At 37.8% G+C, this 21838-nt stretch overlaps 1 protein-coding gene across 2 annotated transcripts; it reads left to right on the plus strand.

Annotated features, from left to right (window-relative positions):
* Positions 1-239: 239 nt before the first annotated feature.
* On the plus strand, positions 240-21283 carry aqp1a.2 (aquaporin 1a (Colton blood group), tandem duplicate 2). Of its 2 annotated transcripts, none has more exons than XM_056470792.1 (5): positions 240-621; positions 9099-9263; positions 9395-9475; positions 10892-11105; positions 21149-21283. In XM_056470792.1, exons 1-4 carry the CDS (start codon positions 256-258, stop codon positions 11087-11089), a joined length of 810 nt encoding a protein of 269 aa, XP_056326767.1. In that variant the 5' UTR covers positions 240-255; the 3' UTR covers positions 11090-11105; positions 21149-21283. The 2 variants fall into 2 exon arrangements, with proteins under 2 accessions (XP_056326767.1, XP_056326776.1); XM_056470801.1 differs by having other exon boundaries at positions 10892-11069.
* The last annotated feature ends 555 nt before the right edge of the window (positions 21284-21838 follow it).

The following is a 21838-nucleotide window of genomic DNA, read 5'->3' on the forward strand; positions in this document are numbered from 1 at the left end:
GCTGTGACGTGCTAACCACTGAGCCACCATGTCACAATAAAGCTCCACTTGACTTTATTATTGAATGGGTTTGTTAGGTGACAGCAGTTAGCGCTTAACAACCTCCTCCTGCTGTTGTTCTGTCTCAAACTGTGCTTCCTTTGTTAAAACCAGCTTCCTCTCAACCAATTTTTTTCCCGCCAAGTGTTTATAAGTGATAGTTTAGCTGGCGTTTTCATTTACTAGCTCAAACACAGAAAAGGAACAGTTGTAGTAATGGCACGAGAGCTTAAAAGTTGGTCGTTTTGGCGGGCGGTGCTGGCCGAGTTTGTTGGCATGACCATATTTGTTTTCATTGGCATCGCCTCGGCTATTGGAAATAAGCATAACAGATATCCCGATCAAGAGGTGAAAGTGGCTTTAGCTTTCGGTCTGGCCATTGCCACGTTGGCGCAGAGTTTGGGGCACATAAGCGGAGCCCACCTGAATCCGGCCATCACTTTAGGACTTCTGGTTAGCTGTCAGATCAGTTTCTTCAGGGCCTTCATGTATATCATTGCCCAGATGTTGGGAGCTGTGCTGGCAAGCGGCATTATGTTCAAAGTTAGTCCCGACCCCGATACAACACTCGGACTCAATATGGTAAGTTTAACTGTACGCAATATTAAAAAAAAAAAAAGACTGTGTACATTAATTTTACATTAAATCGTTAGGTTGACTTTAATTTTATAATTGCTCTGCAAAAATGCTTTCTTACTTGGAGTTTTTGTTTTATTTCTTGTCCAAATATCTAAAAATCTTAAATCAATGAGCATTTTCAAGACAAGCAAAACATATTTTATTGATTTAAGATATAATATGTCAAAATGAAGTGAGTTTTTTATTAAAACAAGCTAAATAATCTGCCAATGGGGTGTTTGTTTTTGCATTAAAATAACATGATTTTATTTATCCCATTCACTGAAAAAAATTATTCAAAGATGATTCCTTGGATTTACTAAATTATTTTACGTTAAGTGGTTGTAAACAATTTATTTGGGCTGAATTTAAACAAACAAATTAAGTTGAAGATTGCTCAATTTAATTTGTTTGTTTAAATTCAACACAAATAAATTGTTTGCAACAGTTTTGCATGCAACACTTTTTTCAGTGTTGGCAGATTACTATTTATTTATAGTTTTACAGGTTCTTTATCTTTGTAATTGTGCTCAGATGTGTGAGATTTTGCGTGGTGGTTATCAATTAGTTTCTTGAAATATCACCATCGCTGTTGTTTAAATAGTAAAACCATTCTGGAGTAAACATTAAAATAATGATGTTTGCTGTTTAGTCAAACTACTTGAATTTGAAAATGAGCTGAAACAACCCAATTGATCAGTTTTTTGGAATTGTTTTATGCTCAACTTAAATTTGTAATAACTTGCAAGTTGACTTCATTCCTTCATGTTGTTTCAACACAAATCGATTGTGTGGAACCCAGCATGTTTTTACATGTTAGTTGTATCATACACTGTATAAAATGCTAGGTTCCATATAATAGATTTGTGTTAGGACAACATGAAAGAATTAACTTAACTTATTGGTGTTTTATAAATTTAAGTATATTAAACATAAAATGATTACGTTTTCACAACAACAAAAACAAAAAAAAAACTCATGAATTTTGTTGTTTCAGCTTATTTTAAATAAGCAGTTTAAACAAACAGCAAACATCTCTTTTTTGAGTGTATCTTTGTAATTTGCACAGATGTTTGAGATTTTGTGTGATGGTTTCAAACTGTAATATTATTTTAGTTTCTTCCATGCAATTTCAGCCTCGCTGTTGTTTAAAATAAGTCAACATATAGTAAAACCAAACTGGAGAATTAAGCTATTGGTTATTTTACTTATAAAAAGCAAGTAAACTCATTGCTTTGAAAGCGACAAGTTGACTTTACTCAAAGAAAATGAGTTTTCCAATTTTAGCTGTTAAGCTGACTTAAATTTTATCTTCAAATTCTTAAATCAAGAAGCATTTTCAAGATGTGGTCCTGTTTTCAGTAAATAATGAATCAACTGACCAACTTTGGAACTTTGGCTTAAACAACCCCAAATTTCACTTGAAATGTAAATTTGGTTTAAAAAAACTCAAATTTGGCTTGAAACAAATAAATTTGGCTTGAAACAAATAAATTTGGCTTGAAACAACCTTACATTTGGCTTGAAACAAATAAATTTGGCTTGAAACAAATAAATTTGGCTTGAAACAAATAAATTTGGCTTGAAGCAACCCCACATTTGGCTTGAAACAAATTAATTTGGCTTGAAACAACCTTACATTTGGCTTGAAACAAATAAATTTGGCTTGAAACAAATAAATTTGACTTGAAACAAATAAATTTGGCTTGAAGCAACCCCACATTTGGCTTGAAACAAATAAATTTGGCTTGAAGCAACCCCACATTTGGCTTGAAACAAATAAATTTGGCTTGAAACAACCCTACATTTGGCTTGAAACAAATTAATTTGGCTTGAAACAAATAAATTTGACTTGAAACAAATAAATTTGGCTTGAAACAAATAAATTTGGCTTGAAATGTTATGAAGCGGACAGGAGACAGAGGTAAGGAAACGTTAGGGTGTTTATTAAATGACAACAAGGAGCACATGAAGGATAGCCAGGAGGATCAGGAATGATGTTGGGGTCTTTTCCTCCGTGGCTGGGTAACAGGAATACACGAGGATGGACAGCACACACCAGATACAGCTGACAGAGGATGACACAGACTTGGAAGGACTGGAAGACAGGACGATTCGGGAGGACCAGGAAGACTAGGAGGAATACAAAGAGAACAGGTAAGTAAATCGTTTGTTTTAGCTGAGGATGACTACGCTGAGTGGTCGCTCAGTTGTCCGCTTTCGTCGAGACGAGCCCGGACAATGAGCGACTGGAGTGCTGTGCTTTTATCTGGTGCTCGTGAATGTGATGCAGCTGTGTGCTCATTAGAAGTCAGGTGATGGTGATCTTCGTGAGTGGGGGTCGTGAGAGCCTGACCAATCCATGACAGTACCCCCCTCCCCAGGGCCCGCTCCTGAGGGCCGACACCTCCGACGCCGTGGTGGTCTCCCTCTGCCTCTAGGCGCTGGGAACTCAGGGTGGCTCTCATGAAACTCCACCATGAGACTAGGATCGAGAATATCAGCTCTGGGAACCCATGTCCTTTCTTCGGGGCCGTCCCCTTCCCAGTCCACCAGGTACTCCAACTGGCCACCACGACGTCGGGAACGCAAGATCTCCTTCACTGCGTAGACGGCTCCTTCTTCTAGGAGCAGTGGAGGAGGGGGTTCCTCTTCGTGGTCAGGCTCTGTGGAGGGAAGAACAGGATCGTGATAGGGTTTCAGGAGTGATACGTGGAATGTAGGGTGAATACGGTAGTGAGAGGGTAATTGTAGTTTGTAGGTGACGGGGTTAACCTGTTCCACGATGGTGAAGGGACCAACAAATCGGGGACTTAACTTGCGAGAGGGCAGTCGCATGCGTATGTCCCGGGTGGATAGCCACACCTTTTGTCCGGGTGTGTATCTGGGTTCTTCAGACCTTCTCCTATCGGCGGTTACCTTGCTTCGACGGACTGCCCTCTGCAGATGTTGATGAGCCTCGTCCCAGACTCTCTCGCTCTCCCCGGAACCAGTGATCCACTGCGGGGACATCAGATGGTTCGCCATCCCAGGGAAAGAGCGGTGGTTGGAAGCCCAGGACGCACTGGAATGGCGTGAGTCCGGTGGAGGGTTGCCGCAGTGAATTTTGGGCATATTCTGCCCAGCCCAAATACTGGCTCCAGGAGTTCTGGTGACCACTGCAGAAGGTCCTCAGGAACCGTCCCACCTCCTGAATCTTCCTCTCTGTCTGCCCGTTGGTTTGGGGATGATATCCAGAAGAGAGGCTGACGGCCACACCTAGGAGCTTGAAGAAGGCTTTCCATAGACGTGAGATGAACTGTGGACCTCTGTCCGACACAATATCTTCTGGAATACCAAATGACCTGAAGACTTGATTAAAGATATTGTCGGCAGTTTCAAAGGCTGTGGGAAGACCTTTCAGAGGGATTAGTTTGACAAACTTTGAGAATCTATCTACTATGACTAGAATACAGGTATTACCTTCTGACGAAGGGAGGTCAGTGATAAAGGCCACTCCTAGGTGTGACCAGGGACGGTTCGGAATCGGCAAGGGATGGAGCTTTCCAGCGGGTAGATGACGTGGGCTCTTGGATTGGGCACAGTCCTTACAGCCCTGAACATATTGCCTCACATCCCTTGCCATGTTTGGCCACCAGAATCGTTGGGATACTAGCGAGAGAGTATTGTTGATCCCTGGATGTCCAGTGCCTAGCGAGGTATGTAAGGAGTGGATCAGATCTACCCGGTGTTCAGGTGGTATGAACTGCCGATGAGGAGGGCATCCCGGCGGAGCAGGGGCTTCCGGAGTGGCAACGACTGGAGGAGCGTTCCAGGTGATCGGACAAATGGAGATGTGTTCGGGAAGAATCTTCGTTGGGAGTTCTTCATGATCGTGATGCTCGTGTAAACGAGAGAGAGCGTCTGCTCTTAGATTCTTGGGTCCTGGACGATAGGAAATGGAGAAATCAAAACGTGAGAAGAAAAGTGACCATCTGGCTTGACGTGGACATAGTCTCTTGGCCTCTTTGATGTATTGGAGGTTTTTGTGATCTGTGATCACCTGGAACGGATGTTTGGCTCCCTCCAACCAGTGACGCCACTCCTCCAAGGCTAGCTTGATTGCTAGAAGCTCCCTGTCTCCTATGCTGTAATTCTGCTCCGCCGGGCTCAACTTCCGAGAGAAATAGGCACAGGGATGCAGTCGGGGCGGTGTATCATGATGTTGAGATAATACTGCCCCGACGCCGGTGGTGGATGCGTCCACTTCCACCACGAAAGGAAGATTTGGGTCAGGATGAGTCAGGAGTGGGGCCCTTGTGAACTCCTTCTTAAGAAGGCGGAAGGCTGCGGCTGCTTCTTTGGTCCACTCCAGTCCTTTGGGTTTACCCTTGAGGAGATTAGTGAGAGGTGATGTAATCCTGCTGTAGTCCTTGATAAACCGTCTATAAAAGTTAGCAAACCCAAGAAACCTCTGGAGCTCCTTAATGGAAGTGGGTTCTGACCAGGATAGAACAGCCTCAATTTTCTTCCCATCCATACGTATACCGGTTTGGTCAATGATGTATCCCAAGAAATGAATCGACTTCTGGTGGAATGAGCATTTCTCCGCTTTGAGGTAGAGGTGATGTTCTCTCAATGTGTGTAGGACCTCCGCAACGTGTTGGCGATGTTCGGCCTCACTCCGGGAGTAAATGAGGATGTCATCTATGTACACTATTACACAGTGGTGAAGAAACTCCCGGAGGACTTCATGAATGAAGTTTTGGAATACGGAGGGGGCGTTGACCAGACCGTAAGGCATGACCTCATATTCATAGTGGCCAGTAGGGGTCACGAATGCTGTCTTCCATTGGTCCCCCTCACGTATTCTTATCAGATTATACGCGCTGCGGAGGTCCAATTTAGTGAAGACTTTAGCTTCTCGGAGCTGTTCCAAAGCGGCTGGTACCAGAGGAAGGGGATATCGGTATTTTACTGTACCGTTATTTAGGACCCTGTAGTCGATGCATGGACGCAGCCCTCCGTCCTTCTTGGCCACAAAGAAGAAGCTTGAGGCGGCTGGTGATTTTGAGTGACGTATGTACCCCTGACTCAGAGCTTCCCTTATGTAATCTTCCATTGCCTGATTCTCTGGAAGCGAGAGCGGGTAGATCCTACCTCTTGGCAACTGGGCATCTGGAACTAGGTCGATCGCGCAGTCCCATGGCCGATGCGGCGGTAGCTGGGAAGCTCTCTTGGGGCAGAAGACATCATGAAAGGAGCTGTACTCCTTAGGAATGTGGATAGACTGCTTCTCAGGAGGGCTCTCGACCGATGTTGCAAACAAAGAAATGGGGTTCCGACCTTGAAGAGGGAGATTTGGAAAACAGGCAGGTGTACATCCAGATCCCCATTTCTTTATCTCTCCTGTGCCCCAAGAGATGATGGGATCGTGCTTCACCAGCCACGGGCGCCCTAGAATGATGTCCATATTTGCACCCTCCAGAACCAGAAATTGAATCCTCTCTTGATGTAACAACCCCACTTGAAGAAGGATGTCTTCGCATTGTCGATGGATACGGGTCGAAGATCGAGTGCACTGGGTTATCGGTTGTATCTGGTATATATGCGAGGACGCCTCAGTACGGAGGTGGAGTTGACGACAGAGGGATTGGGAGATGAAGTTCCCTGCTGACCCGGAGTCGATGAGGGCTGTGACAAGGAGAGAAATAGAGGCAGTAGTTATTTGTACGGTGGTAGTAAGTGGTTTACATTGTTCAATATTCGTACTGAATACACTCACTGAAGTCCGAATGGGACGAAGGGGACACTCCATACGGGTGTGTCCACTGACACCGCAGTATAGACACAGACCCCGGGTCAGCCTCCTCTGTCGTTCCGCTGATGTCAGTCTTCCAGACTCTATTATCATGGGTTCTGGTTCTGGAGAGGCTGTTGACTCAGGCGATTGGAGGAGTGCAGACGAGGGGGTGATGGTGTCCTGTTGATAGGAACGGAGACGATCGGAACATCGGAGAGAATGTTGGATGAATCTCTCCAGACCCATTGTATCATCTAATGTGGCCAGTTGGATTCGGAGAGTGGGTTCCAAGCCGAGCCGGTACGTGGTCAACAACGATCTCTCATTCCATCCACTTGCAGCTGCTAGAGTGCGAAACCGGAGAGCATATTCCTGTGTAGATAGAGTACCTTGCTTTAGATGATACAGCTGCTCTCCAGCGGCTACTTCCCCATCAGAACGTCCAAACACCTCTTTGAAATACTCCGTGAAGGTAGTGATGGAATTCATGACCGGCCCGGCTTGGTTCCAGATCGTCTCAGCCCATTTAAGTGCAGGTCCAGAGAGTAGAGATACGATGTAGGCGATCTTCGACTTATCTGTGGGATATAGAGAAGGTTGCATTTCGAATATGAGGGAACATTGTAACAGAAAACCATTGCACTCCCCCGCTCCGCCTGAGTAGGGCGCTGGTCGGGCCATGGGACTGGAAGGAAGGGCCGAAGAAGAAACTGTGGAGGCGGAAGTGCTCGGTGCTGGTGGTGCGTTGGAAAGTGGAGCTGGTGGCTGTAGAATCCGCTTCAACTGGTCCACCAGCTCTTGAAGGTGATCGGGGGTGCTCATGTTGTCGTCGTTAATGGTCCGGGCTTCTGTTATGAAGCGGACAGGAGACAGAGGTAAGGAAACGTTAGGGTGTTTATTAAATGACAACAAGGAGCACATGAAGGATAGCCAGGAGGATCAGGAATGATGTTGGGGTCTTTTCCTCCGTGGCTGGGTAACAGGAATACACGAGGATGGACAGCACACACCAGATACAGCTGACAGAGGATGACACAGACTTGGAAGGACTGGAAGACAGGACGATTCGGGAGGACCAGGAAGACTAGGAGGAATACAAAGAGAACAGGTAAGTAAATCGTTTGTTTTAGCTGAGGATGACTACGCTGAGTGGTCGCTCAGTTGTCCGCTTTCGTCGAGACGAGCCCGGACAATGAGCGACTGGAGTGCTGTGCTTTTATCTGGTGCTCGTGAATGTGATGCAGCTGTGTGCTCATTAGAAGTCAGGTGATGGTGATCTTCGTGAGTGGGGGTCGTGAGAGCCTGACCAATCCATGACATGAAACAAATAAATTTGGCTTGAAACAAATAAATTTGACTTGAAACAAATAAATTTGGCTTGAAGCAACCCCACATTTGGCTTGAAACAAATAAATTTGGCTTGAAGCAACCCCACATTTGGCTTGAAACAAATAAATTTGGCTTGAAACAACCTTACATTTGGCTTGAAACAAATTAATTTGGCTTGAAACAAATAAATTTGGCTTGAAACAAATAAATTTGGCTTGAAACAAATAAATTTGGCTTGAAACAAATAAATTTGGCTTGAAACAACCCCACATTTGGCTTGAAACAAATAAATTTGGCTTGAAACAACCCCACATTTGGCTTGAAACAAATAAATTTGGCTTGAAACAACCCCACATTTGGCTTGAAACAAATAAATTTGGCTTGAAACATATAAATTTGGCTTGAAACAAATAAATTTGGCTTGAAACAAATAAATTTGGCTTAAAACAACCCCACATTTGGCTTGAAACAAATAAATTTGGCTTGAAACATATAAATTTGGCTTGAAACAAATAAATTTGGCTTGAAACAAATAAATTTGGCTTGAAACAAATAAATTTGGCTTGAAACATATAAATTTGGCTTGAAACATATAAATTTGGCTTGAAACAACCCCACATTTGGCTTGAAACAAATAAATTTGGCTTGAAACAAATAAATTTGGCTTGAAACATATAAATTTGGCTTGAAACATATAAATTTGGCTTGAAACAACCCCACATTTGGCTTGAAACAAATAAATTTGGCTTGAAACATATAAATTTGGCTTGAAACATATAAATTTGGCTTGAAACAACCCCACATTTGGCTTGAAACAAATAAATTTGGCTTGAAACAAATAAATTTGGCTTGAAACATATACATTTGGCTTGAAACATATAAATTTGGCTTGAAACATATAAATTTGGCTTGAAACAACCCCTCATTTTTTGAGTTTGCACAGTAAACAGTGATTAGTTGACTGCACTTGAAAAAATGTGAGTAAACCTGTTGACCTAAAATTAAGCAAATGAAATATGTGTAAAATTATAAAGACATTAAAAGTTAATAATTTAAGTCAACTTCACAGTTACAACACTGTCAAAAAATGCAGGGTTCCACACAATTCCTTCATGTTGTCCCAACACATATCGATTAAGTAACGATGCAGTTTCAGCTCATTTTACATAAGTAGTTTAAGTCGTGAAGTTACAATGGGTTAAATAATTTTTTCACAATAAAATAACTTGACTTTTACAATTAAGGTTCTCACAAGTATAATCATGTTGAAGCCATTTATTCTGTCTTCACACTGTAATGTGATGTTGTGTTCCTTATTTTCTTCGTTTAGCTGGGTAACGGTGTGAAAGCGGGTCAGGGATTTGCCATTGAGCTTTTTGCGACCTTTCAGCTGGTTCTCTGTGTTTTGGCCACGACGGATAAAAACCGAACTGATGTTTCCGGCTCCGCACCCCTCGCCATCGGGCTCTCTGTTGGTTTGGGGCACCTGGTAGCAGTAAGCGCATGATAACTGACTTTTCATCAACCAGAAATGATTTGGGAAATCAGATTGCTAGTGTAATCAAGTGTCTATTCTGCATTAATGTAGTTGGCAGATCATAAACTGATCATTTCTGTCATTCTCAGATCAGTTACACTGGATGTGGCATCAACCCCGCTCGATCTTTCGGACCAGCCGTCGTTCTTGAATCTTTTAAAAACCACTGGGTAAGATCTTTATATGTATTTAGGTTGTTGTTTTTTAGCATAAAACAAGAATTAAAGCAATTACTAATAACTAGTTCTTATAGGACAAATAGAAAAATGATTGGTTAAATAAATTCATTTTATTTAATTTAATTTGAACTGAATAAACTTAAATTCACTTAAACAAATTAAATTAAACAAAATAAACTTTTCATTTCATTAATTTCATGAACTTAAATTAAATTAGATTTATTTGACAAGTTTCACAAACTGTGCAAAATAACAAGTATAATAAACACTTAAAAAAACTGTTGATATAAAAAACAAAACAAAGCCATTTGATATTTCCATGACAGTCCTCACTGTTAATATAAACTATAGGAATTATGAAGCAAATAATATTAGCCGTCGTGTGAAACTTTAATTTTAAAATTCTAAAATTTACTAATTAAAATATTTACAAAGGGATTTTTACCAGAGCAAGACAATTTTCACAGTTTTGTCTATTATATTTTATTATTCAGGAGGAATGAATCTTCTTTTGTTTGACTGGAATAAAAAGCAGTTTTTAATTATATATATATATATATATATATATATATATATATATATATATATATATATATATATATATATATATATATATATATATATATACACACACACACACATATATATATATATATATACACACACACATATATATATACACACACATATATATATATATACACACACACACATATATATATATATATATATATATATATACACACAAACATATATACACACACATACATATATATATATATAATTTATTTTGATTGGCTACAGAAAAAACACTGTTGTCCAAAGACTTCCTGAGTTGAGACAATAGGCTACACTGTTAACAGTTTCCTGTAAAATCAACAGTAACTTACTGTAAATCAGTTATAGCAAAAAATACCGTATTTACACTTACAGCACCATTCATCTTGCTATATATGTATTTACAGTACTGTATATCTATACTGTAAAATATACAGTCATTTTCACAATGCGACTTTAATATACAGTAACACACCGCAAAACTGTCCTACAGTAAAATACCGTTCATATTACAAAGTCTCATTTGTTTTATTTCAGCTAAAATAAAAGCAGTTTTTAATGTTTTTAAAACTATTTCAGGTCAATATTATTAGCCCCCTTAAGCAAAATTATTTTGCATTGCCTACAGAACAAACCACTGTTATACAACGACTTGCCTAATTACCCTAGTTAAGCCTCTGAATGTCACTTTAAGCTGAATACTAGTATCTTGAAAAATATCTAGTCAAATATGTTCTGTCATCATGACAAAGATAAAAGAAATCAGTTACTAAAAGTATTATGTTTATAATTGATAATGTATAATCTAATGTAGGGCTAATGTGTGTTATGTTTATTTTTCTCACACAGATATACTGGATTGCGCCTATGTGTGGTGGAGTGGCTGCTGCGCTCATATACGACTTTTTGCTCTTCCCCAAAAGAGAAGCGCTTCGCAAGCGTATGAATGTCCTGAAAGGCACCGCTGACCCAGAGCCGTCTGCCACAGAAGCGCTAATCGAACCTCGAACCGCCAGATCCGGTTCTGGTCAGTGGCCCAGGCCCTGAAATGCTTCTTGTAAATGTAATTCTTTGCTAAGTCCTTGTGACGTTAACTTCATTTTTTTAAGTGGAATCAAATTAATTTTACAAGTCATTTTAACCTACATCAATTAATCTGACTTAAAACATCAAGGTAAAATGTGCTTAACTTAAAAAAAATAAGTTGAAACCTGATTAACTTTGTAAATTAAGTTAAAGTAACGTAAAACTTTGCTATGTCTTTGGTTTTGGAATGTAGATGCCTAATAGCTACACTATTGCTCACTTTAAACTTTTAAGTCAATTTAACTTACTAATTAAGCTGATTAAGTTACAATTTGTTTCATTTATTTTTTTAAGTTGACACCTGATTAACTTAAAACTGTAAGTTAAGTTAAAGTTAACTAAGCTATGTCTTTGGTTTTGGTATAAAGATGCCTATTAGCTACACTGTTGACCACTTAAATTTTTAAGTTGATCCAAATTAACTTTACAAGTCATTTTAACTTATGTCATTAAGCTGACTTAAAGATATAAGTATAGATGCCTATAGCGACACTAAAAATGTGTTGCTCACTTAAATTAAGTTGAAACAATTTAACTGTACAAGTCATATTAAGCTGACTTAAATAATCAAGGTAAAATGTGCTTAACTTAAAAAATAAATTGAAACCTGATTAACTTCGTAAATTAAGTTAAAGTAACGTAAAAACTTTGCTATGTCTTTGGTTTTGGTATGTAGATGCCTGATAGCTATGCTGTTGCTCACTTAAATTTTTAAGTTGAACCAATGTAACTTTTACAAGTCATTTTAAGTTGCATCAATTAAGCTAACTTAAAACATCACGGTAAAATGTGCTTAACTTAAAAAAATAAGATGAAACCTGATTAACTTCATAAATTAGGTTAAAGAAACTTAAACCTTTGCTATGTCCTTGGTGTTGGTATAGATGCATTTAGCGTAACTCTAAAAATGTGTTGCTCACTTAAATTGTTAAGTTGAACCAATTGAACTGTACAAGTCATTTTAACTTGCATCAATTAAGCTGACTTGAAGTTGAGTCTTGATTAACTTTGTAAATGAAGTTCAAGTAAAGTAAAAGCATACGTTGTCATGAATTTTTTAGTAATGGATTTTTTACAGTGTATACAAACGTACAGTAAATCTCATACAAACATACATTACAAGTCTACATACACAACACCTAAGCATATTCCAGCATTTGTTTTGTTGTGGTCATCCTAATGACAGCTGCTTTTCTTTAAGTGTGTTGCAGTGTCATTCTTGCTAAAACTGAACACCTGTGCAGCTTTACTTCCAAGTTTTACTGTACAAAACCCCTCAGGAATTTCCTGTGACATATTTTAGTGCATTTACAGGTATATTCTTTGAAATTATTTTTGCCTTTAAGTGCAGGCAGTGGGTTGAATAAATCTTGCTTTCATTAAGATGACTTATCTTGACTTATCTTGAAAGTTAGCGTATATACTTTTATACATACATTTGTTTGTATTGTCTATTATAATTTCCAACCTTACACTGCAAAACAAAATGTTCTTACATGGCTTTTTTGTCTTGTTTCTAGTCCAAATATCTAAAAATTCTTAAATCAAGTATTTTCTAGACAAGGAAAACTTATTATTAACAATATAGTCTGGTTTTAAGAATAATATGCCAAAATTAAGTGAGTTTTTCCTTAAAACATGCTAAATAATTTGTGTAAATATATATATATATATATATATATATATATATATATATATATATATATATATATATATATATATATATATATATATATATATATATATATATATCTTTTTTAATTGGTAGTATATTCTCAACATTAGACAAGAGCTAATAGAAAAAACTTCTGCAAAGCATTTAACAACTAAACCGAGCTGATGTCAACTTCTGTATCACTTCTGCATCGTCCAGACTAACTGAAGCTGAAGCTGTCTCTGCTGTCAGCAACTTTTAGGACTAAAGAGAAGCAGCTTTTACTAACGTTTGACTAACGACAAGCAAAGCAACAAAACTGAACCCTGTCAGGACTTCAGTGGACTTCATTTAGATCTGTTTAACCGTGCAAGGACAAGGAGTTTACTGAAATGTTTTGTCTTCTGAAGAAAGTATTTTATTTTTTAGTTTGGCTATACATTTTTTAAAATCATTTAAAGGTCAATAATATTAGCCCTCTAATAAAAAATATCTGATTGGCTACAGAACAAAGCACTGTTATACAATGACTTGCCCATTTACCCTAAATTCCATAGTTAACCTAGTTAAGCCTTTCACTTTAAGCTGAATACTAGTACCTTGCAAAATAAAAGGTGCTGTCATCATGGCAAAGACAAAAGAAATGATGCATTAGAAATTAGCTATTAAAACAATATGTTTAAAAAAATCTCTTAATGTTTATTTTGCTAATAGCTGTATTTGTGGTACATTTTGAAAGGAAGGATTGGGTTTCCTTTTTGGAGCATGCACAGGTTTTGTATGCATGGATCTGCTCACGTATATATGCTCTTTAATGAGAACTACAATCAACCCTGATGAATACAACTCCTCTTTAGGGAGAGCTTCCTCTCATTAGATATAATCATTTTCAGCATCTGTTTTAATATTTGAACACACGGCCCGTCCTATCACGCAAATTGAACTGCATGGAGGGGATGCAAAGAATTTAAGGCACACGTTGGCTGGAATTCAAATGGTAAACATTACGTTTGGCCGGGTTTCGTTAGAAACGTATGATTTATGTTCTGTGCATTTCATTGTCCAATCAGATCATGTAAATCCCTAATCTTTATTATTAGAGAAGCAGATAGCGCTTTTGATTACAGCCTGTGAATTACAACCAGTGCTTGAGTTTAGTTTACATACAACGTTTTTATGTAATAATAGTGTACTAGTACAGTACGTATACGTGCAAGTAAAAAATGTCAGTGATTTTAATAGTAAAATAAAACTGTAAAAATACTACAGTAAACATCGGTAACCTGTTTAACAGTACACTTTAAAAAACGTTGGGTTAATAATTTTACACAATTCATTCATTCATTTTCTTTTTGGCTTAGTTCCTTTATCAATCCAGGGTCGCCACAGCGGAATGAACCGCCAACTTATCCAGCATATGTTTTACGCAGCGGATGCTCTTCCAGCTGCAACCATGCACTGGAAAACACCATAGACTCTCCTTCATTCACACTCATACACCACGGACAATTTAGCTCATCCAATTCCCCTATAGCGCATGTGTTTGGACTGTGGGCTATTTATTGGATCACAGCCATAACAACTCACCTAGTTGGGTTGTAATTTAAATTTATTGGGTTAACATTAATGACTGAATGGCTTGGGTTAAAATAACCCAACAGTGGGCGACATGGTGGCTCAGTTCAAATCCCGGCTGGGCCACTGGCATTTCTGTGCGGAGTTTGCATGTTCTCCCCGTGTTGGTGTGGGTTTCCTCCAGGTGCTTAACCCAATGGTTGGGTTTGTCTGAATATTACCCGATGTTGACTTCCAACAGCCCAGCATTTTTATATACATTTTGGAGTCTAACGTACACCATCTGCTATGATTTTGTTTAGTTTTACTATGTATGCAACACTGTAAAAATAGCTGCCATTTCAATAGTGAAATGCTACAATAACGTTAACAGTGTCCTCACTATACAGTACATGGTGAATAACCAACGCATTATCACGGCAATTCGTAACTTTTTGATTTAGTGGCTAATTCGTTAGAATTCGTACTATCTAATTCGTACAATTTAGTACGATTTCCTCATCACCCTATGACGGTTGGGGTTAGGGGTGGGGTTAGGTGCCACGCCTCCTTTTTAAAATCGTACCATTTCGTACGACTCAACTCGTACGAATTCTGTCACGGTTGCAGGTTTGTGTGCTTTCCGGAGTATCTGTTTTGTCACATGGGTTTGTGTTGTTTGTTTTTCCACGTGTATTTGTTTGGTCACGTGTTATGACGGCACTCAGCTGTTTGATTGATCACCAGCTGAGGTTCATTATTGAGCCTATATCTGGGCTACGTTTCTATGTCTCTTTGTCAGTTCGTTGTGTCGTAGAGGAGTGACCGCTGGTCTTCGTTTCGCCCTGCTGTTCCTGCCCCAGTATCCCAGTGTCCTCACCCTCCTTTTGTAGCCCTGTTGGCTCATTCTGACAGTGTTAATTAAAATCTCACTTGCATTTTAGATCCATCTCTGTACCTTTATTTTACACGTGACAGAATTCGTACGAATTAGCCACTAAACTGACAAAATGTAAAATACTTACGTTTTCCTCGTGCGATCAGGCTGGAAAAACCGTTAATATGTTGACATTACTATGATCTTTTTTTTCTTCTCATCCATAATGTACGTTAGCTTTCGTTTCATGATAGTGATAAATAATACTTATTGCATTACTTTATTGTCATGATGGTGTTTAGTACACTCACAAAAATAAATTGTGCTGCTTGTTCAAACTACTTCATTAAAATGAGCTAAAACAACACCATTCTTGAGATTTGTTTTGGGACAACTTAATTGTTTTATGTTCAATCCACTTAAATGTGTTAACTTAATAAATTTGCATTGGGACAACATGAAGGAATTGTGTGGAACCCAGCATTTTTACAGTGTCTAATTACTGAACCCATCATGTAATGTTAAACCTGAAAGGGGTTTTTAAAGCATGTGGTTTTAAAGTTTCATCACTTTAACAGTGTCAGACTGACTGTGGTTTGTCAGTTCCTCACATGTTCAACTTTAATGAAGGCGTAGATTAAATAAGCGGCCTGATGACAGATGAGCTCTCATATCCTCAAACAGCTCCCGAACGGTGGGAAGATCAGGGAGCATGCCCACAAAGTGATGATAACAGCACACATATATGTTCTTTGAGAAGTATTTTAACTTTAATGTCTGCAATCGTTTTCTCTTATCAGTTTTTTGTGCATGGAATGTAAGAGATAAGCAGACTTTCATTTCAGATCTGAAATGAAAGTGACAGGAATATTATACAACGCACTTGACTCTGAGCTGTCTTTCATGTTTTTTTAGCAATATTCAAGAAGATTCTGTTTAATTCAATCATTAATTACTTTATTTAATTAATTAGTTTGTTTGTTCGTTCATTTGTTTGTTTTTGTTCATTCGTTCGTTCAATCATTTGTTCAGTCGTTCTGTCAATGATCCATTCGTTCGTTCATTTGTTTGTTTTTGTTCATTCGTTCGTTCAATCATTTGTTCAGTCGTTCTGTCAATGATCCATTCGTTTGTTCATTAGTTCAACGGTTTGTTCAATCGTTCGTGCATTTGTTTGTTCGTTCAATCATGTGTTCAAATGTTCGTTCAATTGTTTGTCCGTTCATTCAATCGTTTGTTCAATCGTTTGGTGAATCGATAGTTCAGTTGTTTATTTAATTATTTGTTCGTTTTTGTTCGTTCGTTTGTTCAATTGTTCATTCAATTGTTCGTTCATTTGTTTGTTTTGTTTGTTCGTTCTTTTAATCACTCATTCAATCATTTGTTCAGTCATTCGTTCAATTGTTCACCGTTCATGCGTTTGTTCAACTGTTCAATGGTATTCGTACTATGTGCGTGCCTTCCTTCATTCCTTCATTCATTCATTCATTCTTTCTTTCTTTCTTTCTTTCATTCATTCTTTCATTCATTCTTTCATTCATTCATTCATTCATTCATTCATTCTTTTTACCTTGTTTTAATTTGACTTCCTTTGGAGCCTGAAACAGTACTCTCAATGCTATCTCATGGCAGTCCATAACTTTTTGATTTAGTGGCTAATTCGTATGAATAAATATGACCCCATTTGCACAATTTAGTTCGATATGCTCATCCCCCAATGACCTCAATGATGGTTGGGTTTAGGGGTGGGGTTTGGTGCCACGCCTCCTAAAAAAAATTTACATTTTTACGACCGAACTCATATGAATTGGTATGAATTAGCCACTAAACTGACAAAATGAAAAATAGTTACGTTTCCACTTCAGGATGGTACTCTATAAAATGCTGGGTTGTTGTGATGGGTTATTTTTTGTGTTTTATTTATATGACAGTTTATATACCAATGACCCAATGGGTTTGTCCATATTTGATCCAAAACACAACCTGACGACAGTAACCAAATGAAAGTTTGAAATCATCATCAAAACAGATGGATAGAATGATAGGAATCTGCTTCAACACTTTACTAATAATAGCACTCAGTTATTAATTTACACACACACACACTACTAACATCTATGCTACTATGCTACACTACTACGTCTGAAATCGCATACTTTCCCACTATAAAGTAGGTTAGTTGTTGTCCTTTTGCTTGCAGCTTACTTTGTATGGTGTTGTGTTTGCGCTAGAGTTCAAGTCCAGTGAATTGTGGTTCCACAAAAAAAGATAAAAGCAATGTAAAATTAAGGTAAACTATGTGGTGGCGGTGCACTTTTCGCTTACGTCTGCTTCTGAAAACACTATTGGATGGGTTTAGCAAAGAGTTTAGCTCAGTGGTTTGCTATACCATAAGCTCCACCTTCCCCTGGACGTCTACAAGCAGGACGTGCATCTGAAACGTACAACAAAACACACCCTAAGTAACATGTTTCAGATTTGCAAAGAAATGCAGATAGCACCCTCTAGTGGATTTGTCATCTGAAACGTGCAATGAAACGTACCCGGAGCAATGTATTAAGCACGATAAATTTCCTCTTGTGTATTAGAAGTCTGATAAAGGAGTCTAGTCTCTCCCAGTTCACTATGATAACAGACATGTTCTCGTCAGTCTGTCCTACATCACATTTTCACTCCCTCACTTCCATCATTTCTGGGAAGGAATTCAGAAGTTGTGCAGTGATGATGGGAATTGCTTGTAATTTAAAACGAGCCCCAAACAAATTAAAGTCATTTAGCAGCTGAAAAAAAAAAACTAATACAAATGTGGCATAAAAATCTGCTGGCTTAAGAGCTTTTAACTTCCCCTTCAATGGAAACGCATGCAGACAGAAGAGAGTTTGTCTCGGTGGCTTTGCTGAGGGTGGAGTGACACTTTTCGAACAACTTTTATCAAGTGACAAAAACTGCAACACCCGACAGTTCAGTTATCAGTTTCCTCACATTGTGCTGATGAGACTTGAACAAACACACACTGTAGATCATCTCAAGACACTCAGGCATCGCTAGACAAGGTCTCAGTAATGTACACTTGAAATTGTAATTCCCAGATATTTCCCAAGATTTTTTTCAACACATTTCTAAACATAATAGTTTTATTAACTCATTTCTAATAACTGATTTCTTTTATCTTTGCCATGATGACAGCAGACAATATGTGACTAGATATTTTGCAAGATACTATTATTCAGCTTAAAGTGACATTGAAAGACTTAAAGTCATTGGACAACAGTGGTCTGTTCTGTAGACAATCGGGAAAAACAGTCATTCCTGAGGGTGAATATGGACTTTAACATTTAAAAGAAAAAATATTTAATTACAATTATATTTATTATAATTATGGTTGCTCTGTTGAACATCACTTATAATAATAAAAATACTTGAAAAGTAATTTTGTCTTCAACTGTAAAAATGATAGATAGGCCTATCACCATCTTACAAAGAATGCCCCAAAGGAAACCATAATAATATGTATTATAAAATCATTGACTTAATAATGGTATTAGGGTAATAAATTTTATTTATTTATTTATTTATTTATTTATTTATTTTATGTTGTTATTGTAATTGTAGTTGCTGTAGTTGCTATTATTGCTATAGTTGTTGTTATTGATGTAGTTTTTATTGTTGTTTTACTTGTTGTTGTATTTGATTTTTGTTGTTGTTGTAGTTTTTATTGTTGTTGTTGTTGTATTTGATTTTGTTGTTGTTGTTGTTGTTGTTGTTGTTGTTGTTGCTGTTGTTGATGATGAGGATTTTTTGTTGTTGTATCTGATGTTTTTTGTTATTTTAGTTATTGCTGTTTTTGTTGTTGTTGTTACTATTTATGTTGTTGTTGGTTGTTGGAATTTTAGTAGTAGTTGTTGTTGTAGTTGTTGTTGTCGTTGTTTTAGTAGGTGTTTTTGTTATTATTGTTGTAGTGGTTGTTATTGTTGTAGTTGAGGTTGTTGTTGTTGTTTTTGTTTTTGTTGTTATTGTTATTATTGTTATTATTGTTATTATAGTTGTTGTTGTCGCTGTTGTTTTTGTTGTTGTTATTGTAGTTGTAGTTGTTATGGCTGTTGTTGTTATTATTGTTGCTGTTGTAGTTGTTGTTGGTTGTTGTTGTTTTGTTGTAGAAGTTGTTGTTGTTGGTTGTAGTAGTAGTAGTAGTGGTAGTAGTAGTTGTTGTTGTTTTGTTGTAGTAGTTGTTGTTGTTGGTTGTAGTAGTAGTAGTGGTAGTAGTAGTAGTTGTTGTTGTTGCTGTTGTTGTTTTGTAGTAGTAGTATTAGTTGTTGTTGTTGCTGTTGTTGTTTTGTAGTAGTAGTAGTAGTTGTTGTTGTTGCTGTTGTTGTTTTGTAGTAGTAGTATTAGTTGTTGTTGTTGCACAACCCCATCCCAGTAAATGCTGGGGCAGTATGGAAAACACAAATAAAAAAAGCAAGTAGTGATTTCCAAATTTACTTTGACTTGTATTTCATTGCAGACAATACAACAAACATTATTAAATGTGTTCCTCGTGATGTTTATTGTTTGTTTTTTGTTTGTTTTGTTTTGTTTTTTAAATAAAACATATGAACACATTTCAAAAAAAGTTGTGACAGGAGCAGTTTAGGGCTAGTAATCAGGTAAATTGATGTGATCTGAAAATGGTGTGATTTGATTAAATGATGTGATTTGAAACAGGTGATGTCAAGAGGTGATTATGATTTGCTACAAAAGCAACATCCAAGAAAGGTCTAGTCCTTTAGGAGCAAAGATGGATCGCCAGTTTGCCGACAAATCCGTCAGAAAATTATTGAAATGTTTAAAAATAATGTTCCTCCAAGAAAGATAAGAAGACATTGTGCATTATGCTGTGTGCTCTGGACCAAAGAAGAAAAGGATCGTCCAGAATATTACCAGCAACAAGTCCAAAACCCAGGGTCTGTCATGGTATAGGGTTGTGTCAGTGCCCTTGGCAAAGCTAACTTGCACTTCTGTGATGGCCCCATTAATGCTGAAAAGTAAAAAGAGTTTGGAGCAAAATATGCTGCCTTCTTTTCCAGGTACACCCATTCATTTTTGACTGGCCTGCCTGCAGTCCTGACCTGTCTCCAACAGAGAATGAGTGGTGTATTTTAAAGTGCAAAATGCGTCAAAAATGACCCCGTACTGCTGCTCAAGTTAAGACTTGTTTGCAGGAAGAATGGGACAACATTACACCTGAAACACTTCATCACTTGGTGTCTTCAGTCCCTAAACGTCTTTTAAGTGATGTGAAATAAAAATGGCAACATCACAAAGTGGTAAATCCTTTACTGTTCCGACTTTTTAAAAATGTGTTGCAAGAATCAAAATTGGAATACATGTTTATTTAAACAAACCAAAAAATCATGAGAAACACATTAAATAATGTTGTGTCTGCAGTGAAATACAAGTCAAAGTAAATTTAGACATCACTACTTTCTGTTTTATTTGCATTTTACGTACTGACTCAACTTTTTCTGATTTGGGGTTGTAGTTGCTATTGTTGTTAATGTAGTAGTAGTTGTTGTTGTTGTTGTTGTTGTAGTTGTTGTTGTTGTTGTTGGTGATGGTGGTGGTGGTGGTGGTTTTGGTGTTTTCTCAATTTTAGTGTGAGACTATTTGCATTGAAAACAGCAATATATACAATACATGCTTTTGCCCTATCGCTTTTTTCATTAATATACTGGTGGACACCAGATGAACGATAGTGTCAACCAGTCATTATCACAAAATATACTGCGCATATATTTACACTAAAATCAAATCTAAACGCTTCCTTATTGGAACCAGAGTGTCTAATATTCATATAACATATTCTCCACACTGTACTCTTGCCATAACAGGCATATTTATAATAAATGTAAAGTAACAAAATCTCATCACATGACTTTTTTGTGTGTTGTTGCAGGATTTGCTGGAGCTGAGTAAACATGGATTACACCAGGAAAACACCACTTCGGCTTATTCCCTGCTTTTATCAGGGGTGCCAGAAAAACTCCATTTTATTTTTTGAAGGAATATATTTTAAAACTTTTAAGTAATGCTGAAGTAATGTTTACATCAATTAAAATATGTGAATTTTGAAATGAGATGTTATTAATTAAGAAACTGTATTAATGTAAGTCCTGTCCCAGAATTAAAGAAAGGAAGGAAGGAAGGAAGGAAGGAAGGAAGGAAGGAAGGAAGGAAGGAAGGAAGGAAGGAAAGGAAGCAAGGAATGAAGGAAGGAAAGGAAGCAAGGAAGGAAGGAAAGGAAGGAAGGAAGGAAGGAAGGAAAGGAAGGAAGGAAGCAAAGGAAGGAAGGAAAGGAAGGAAGGAAGGAAGGAAGGAAGGAAGGTAGGAAGGAAAGGAAAGGAAGGAACGAAAGGAAGGAAGGAAGGAAAGGAAAGGAAGGAAGGAAGGAAGGAAAAGAAAGGAAGGTAGGAAGGAAGGAAGGAAGGAAGGAAGGAAGGAAGGAAGGAAGGAAGCAAAAGGAAGGAAGGAAAGGAAGGAAGGAAGGAAGGAAGGAAGAAGAAAGGAAGGAAGGAAGGAAGGAAGGAAGAAAGGAAGGAAGGAAGGAAGGAAGGAAGGAAAGGAAGGAAGGAAGCAAAGGAAGGAA

The sequence above is a fragment of the Danio aesculapii genome, chromosome 2 (assembly GCF_903798145.1).
Source record: "Danio aesculapii chromosome 2, fDanAes4.1, whole genome shotgun sequence".
In the NCBI taxonomy this organism is placed as follows: domain Eukaryota; kingdom Metazoa; phylum Chordata; class Actinopteri; order Cypriniformes; family Danionidae; genus Danio; species Danio aesculapii.

Coding starts and splice junctions, on each gene's coding strand:
- aqp1a.2 (XM_056470792.1), top strand. CDS start 256: ATGGCACGAGAGCTTAAAAGTTGGTCGTTTTGGCGGGCGGTGCTGGCC. Junction 9,264..9,394: donor GTTTGGGGCACCTGGTAGCA/GTAAGCGCATGA, acceptor TGTCATTCTCAG/ATCAGTTACACTGGATGTGG. Junction 9,476..10,891: donor AATCTTTTAAAAACCACTGG/GTAAGATCTTTA, acceptor TTTCTCACACAG/ATATACTGGATTGCGCCTAT.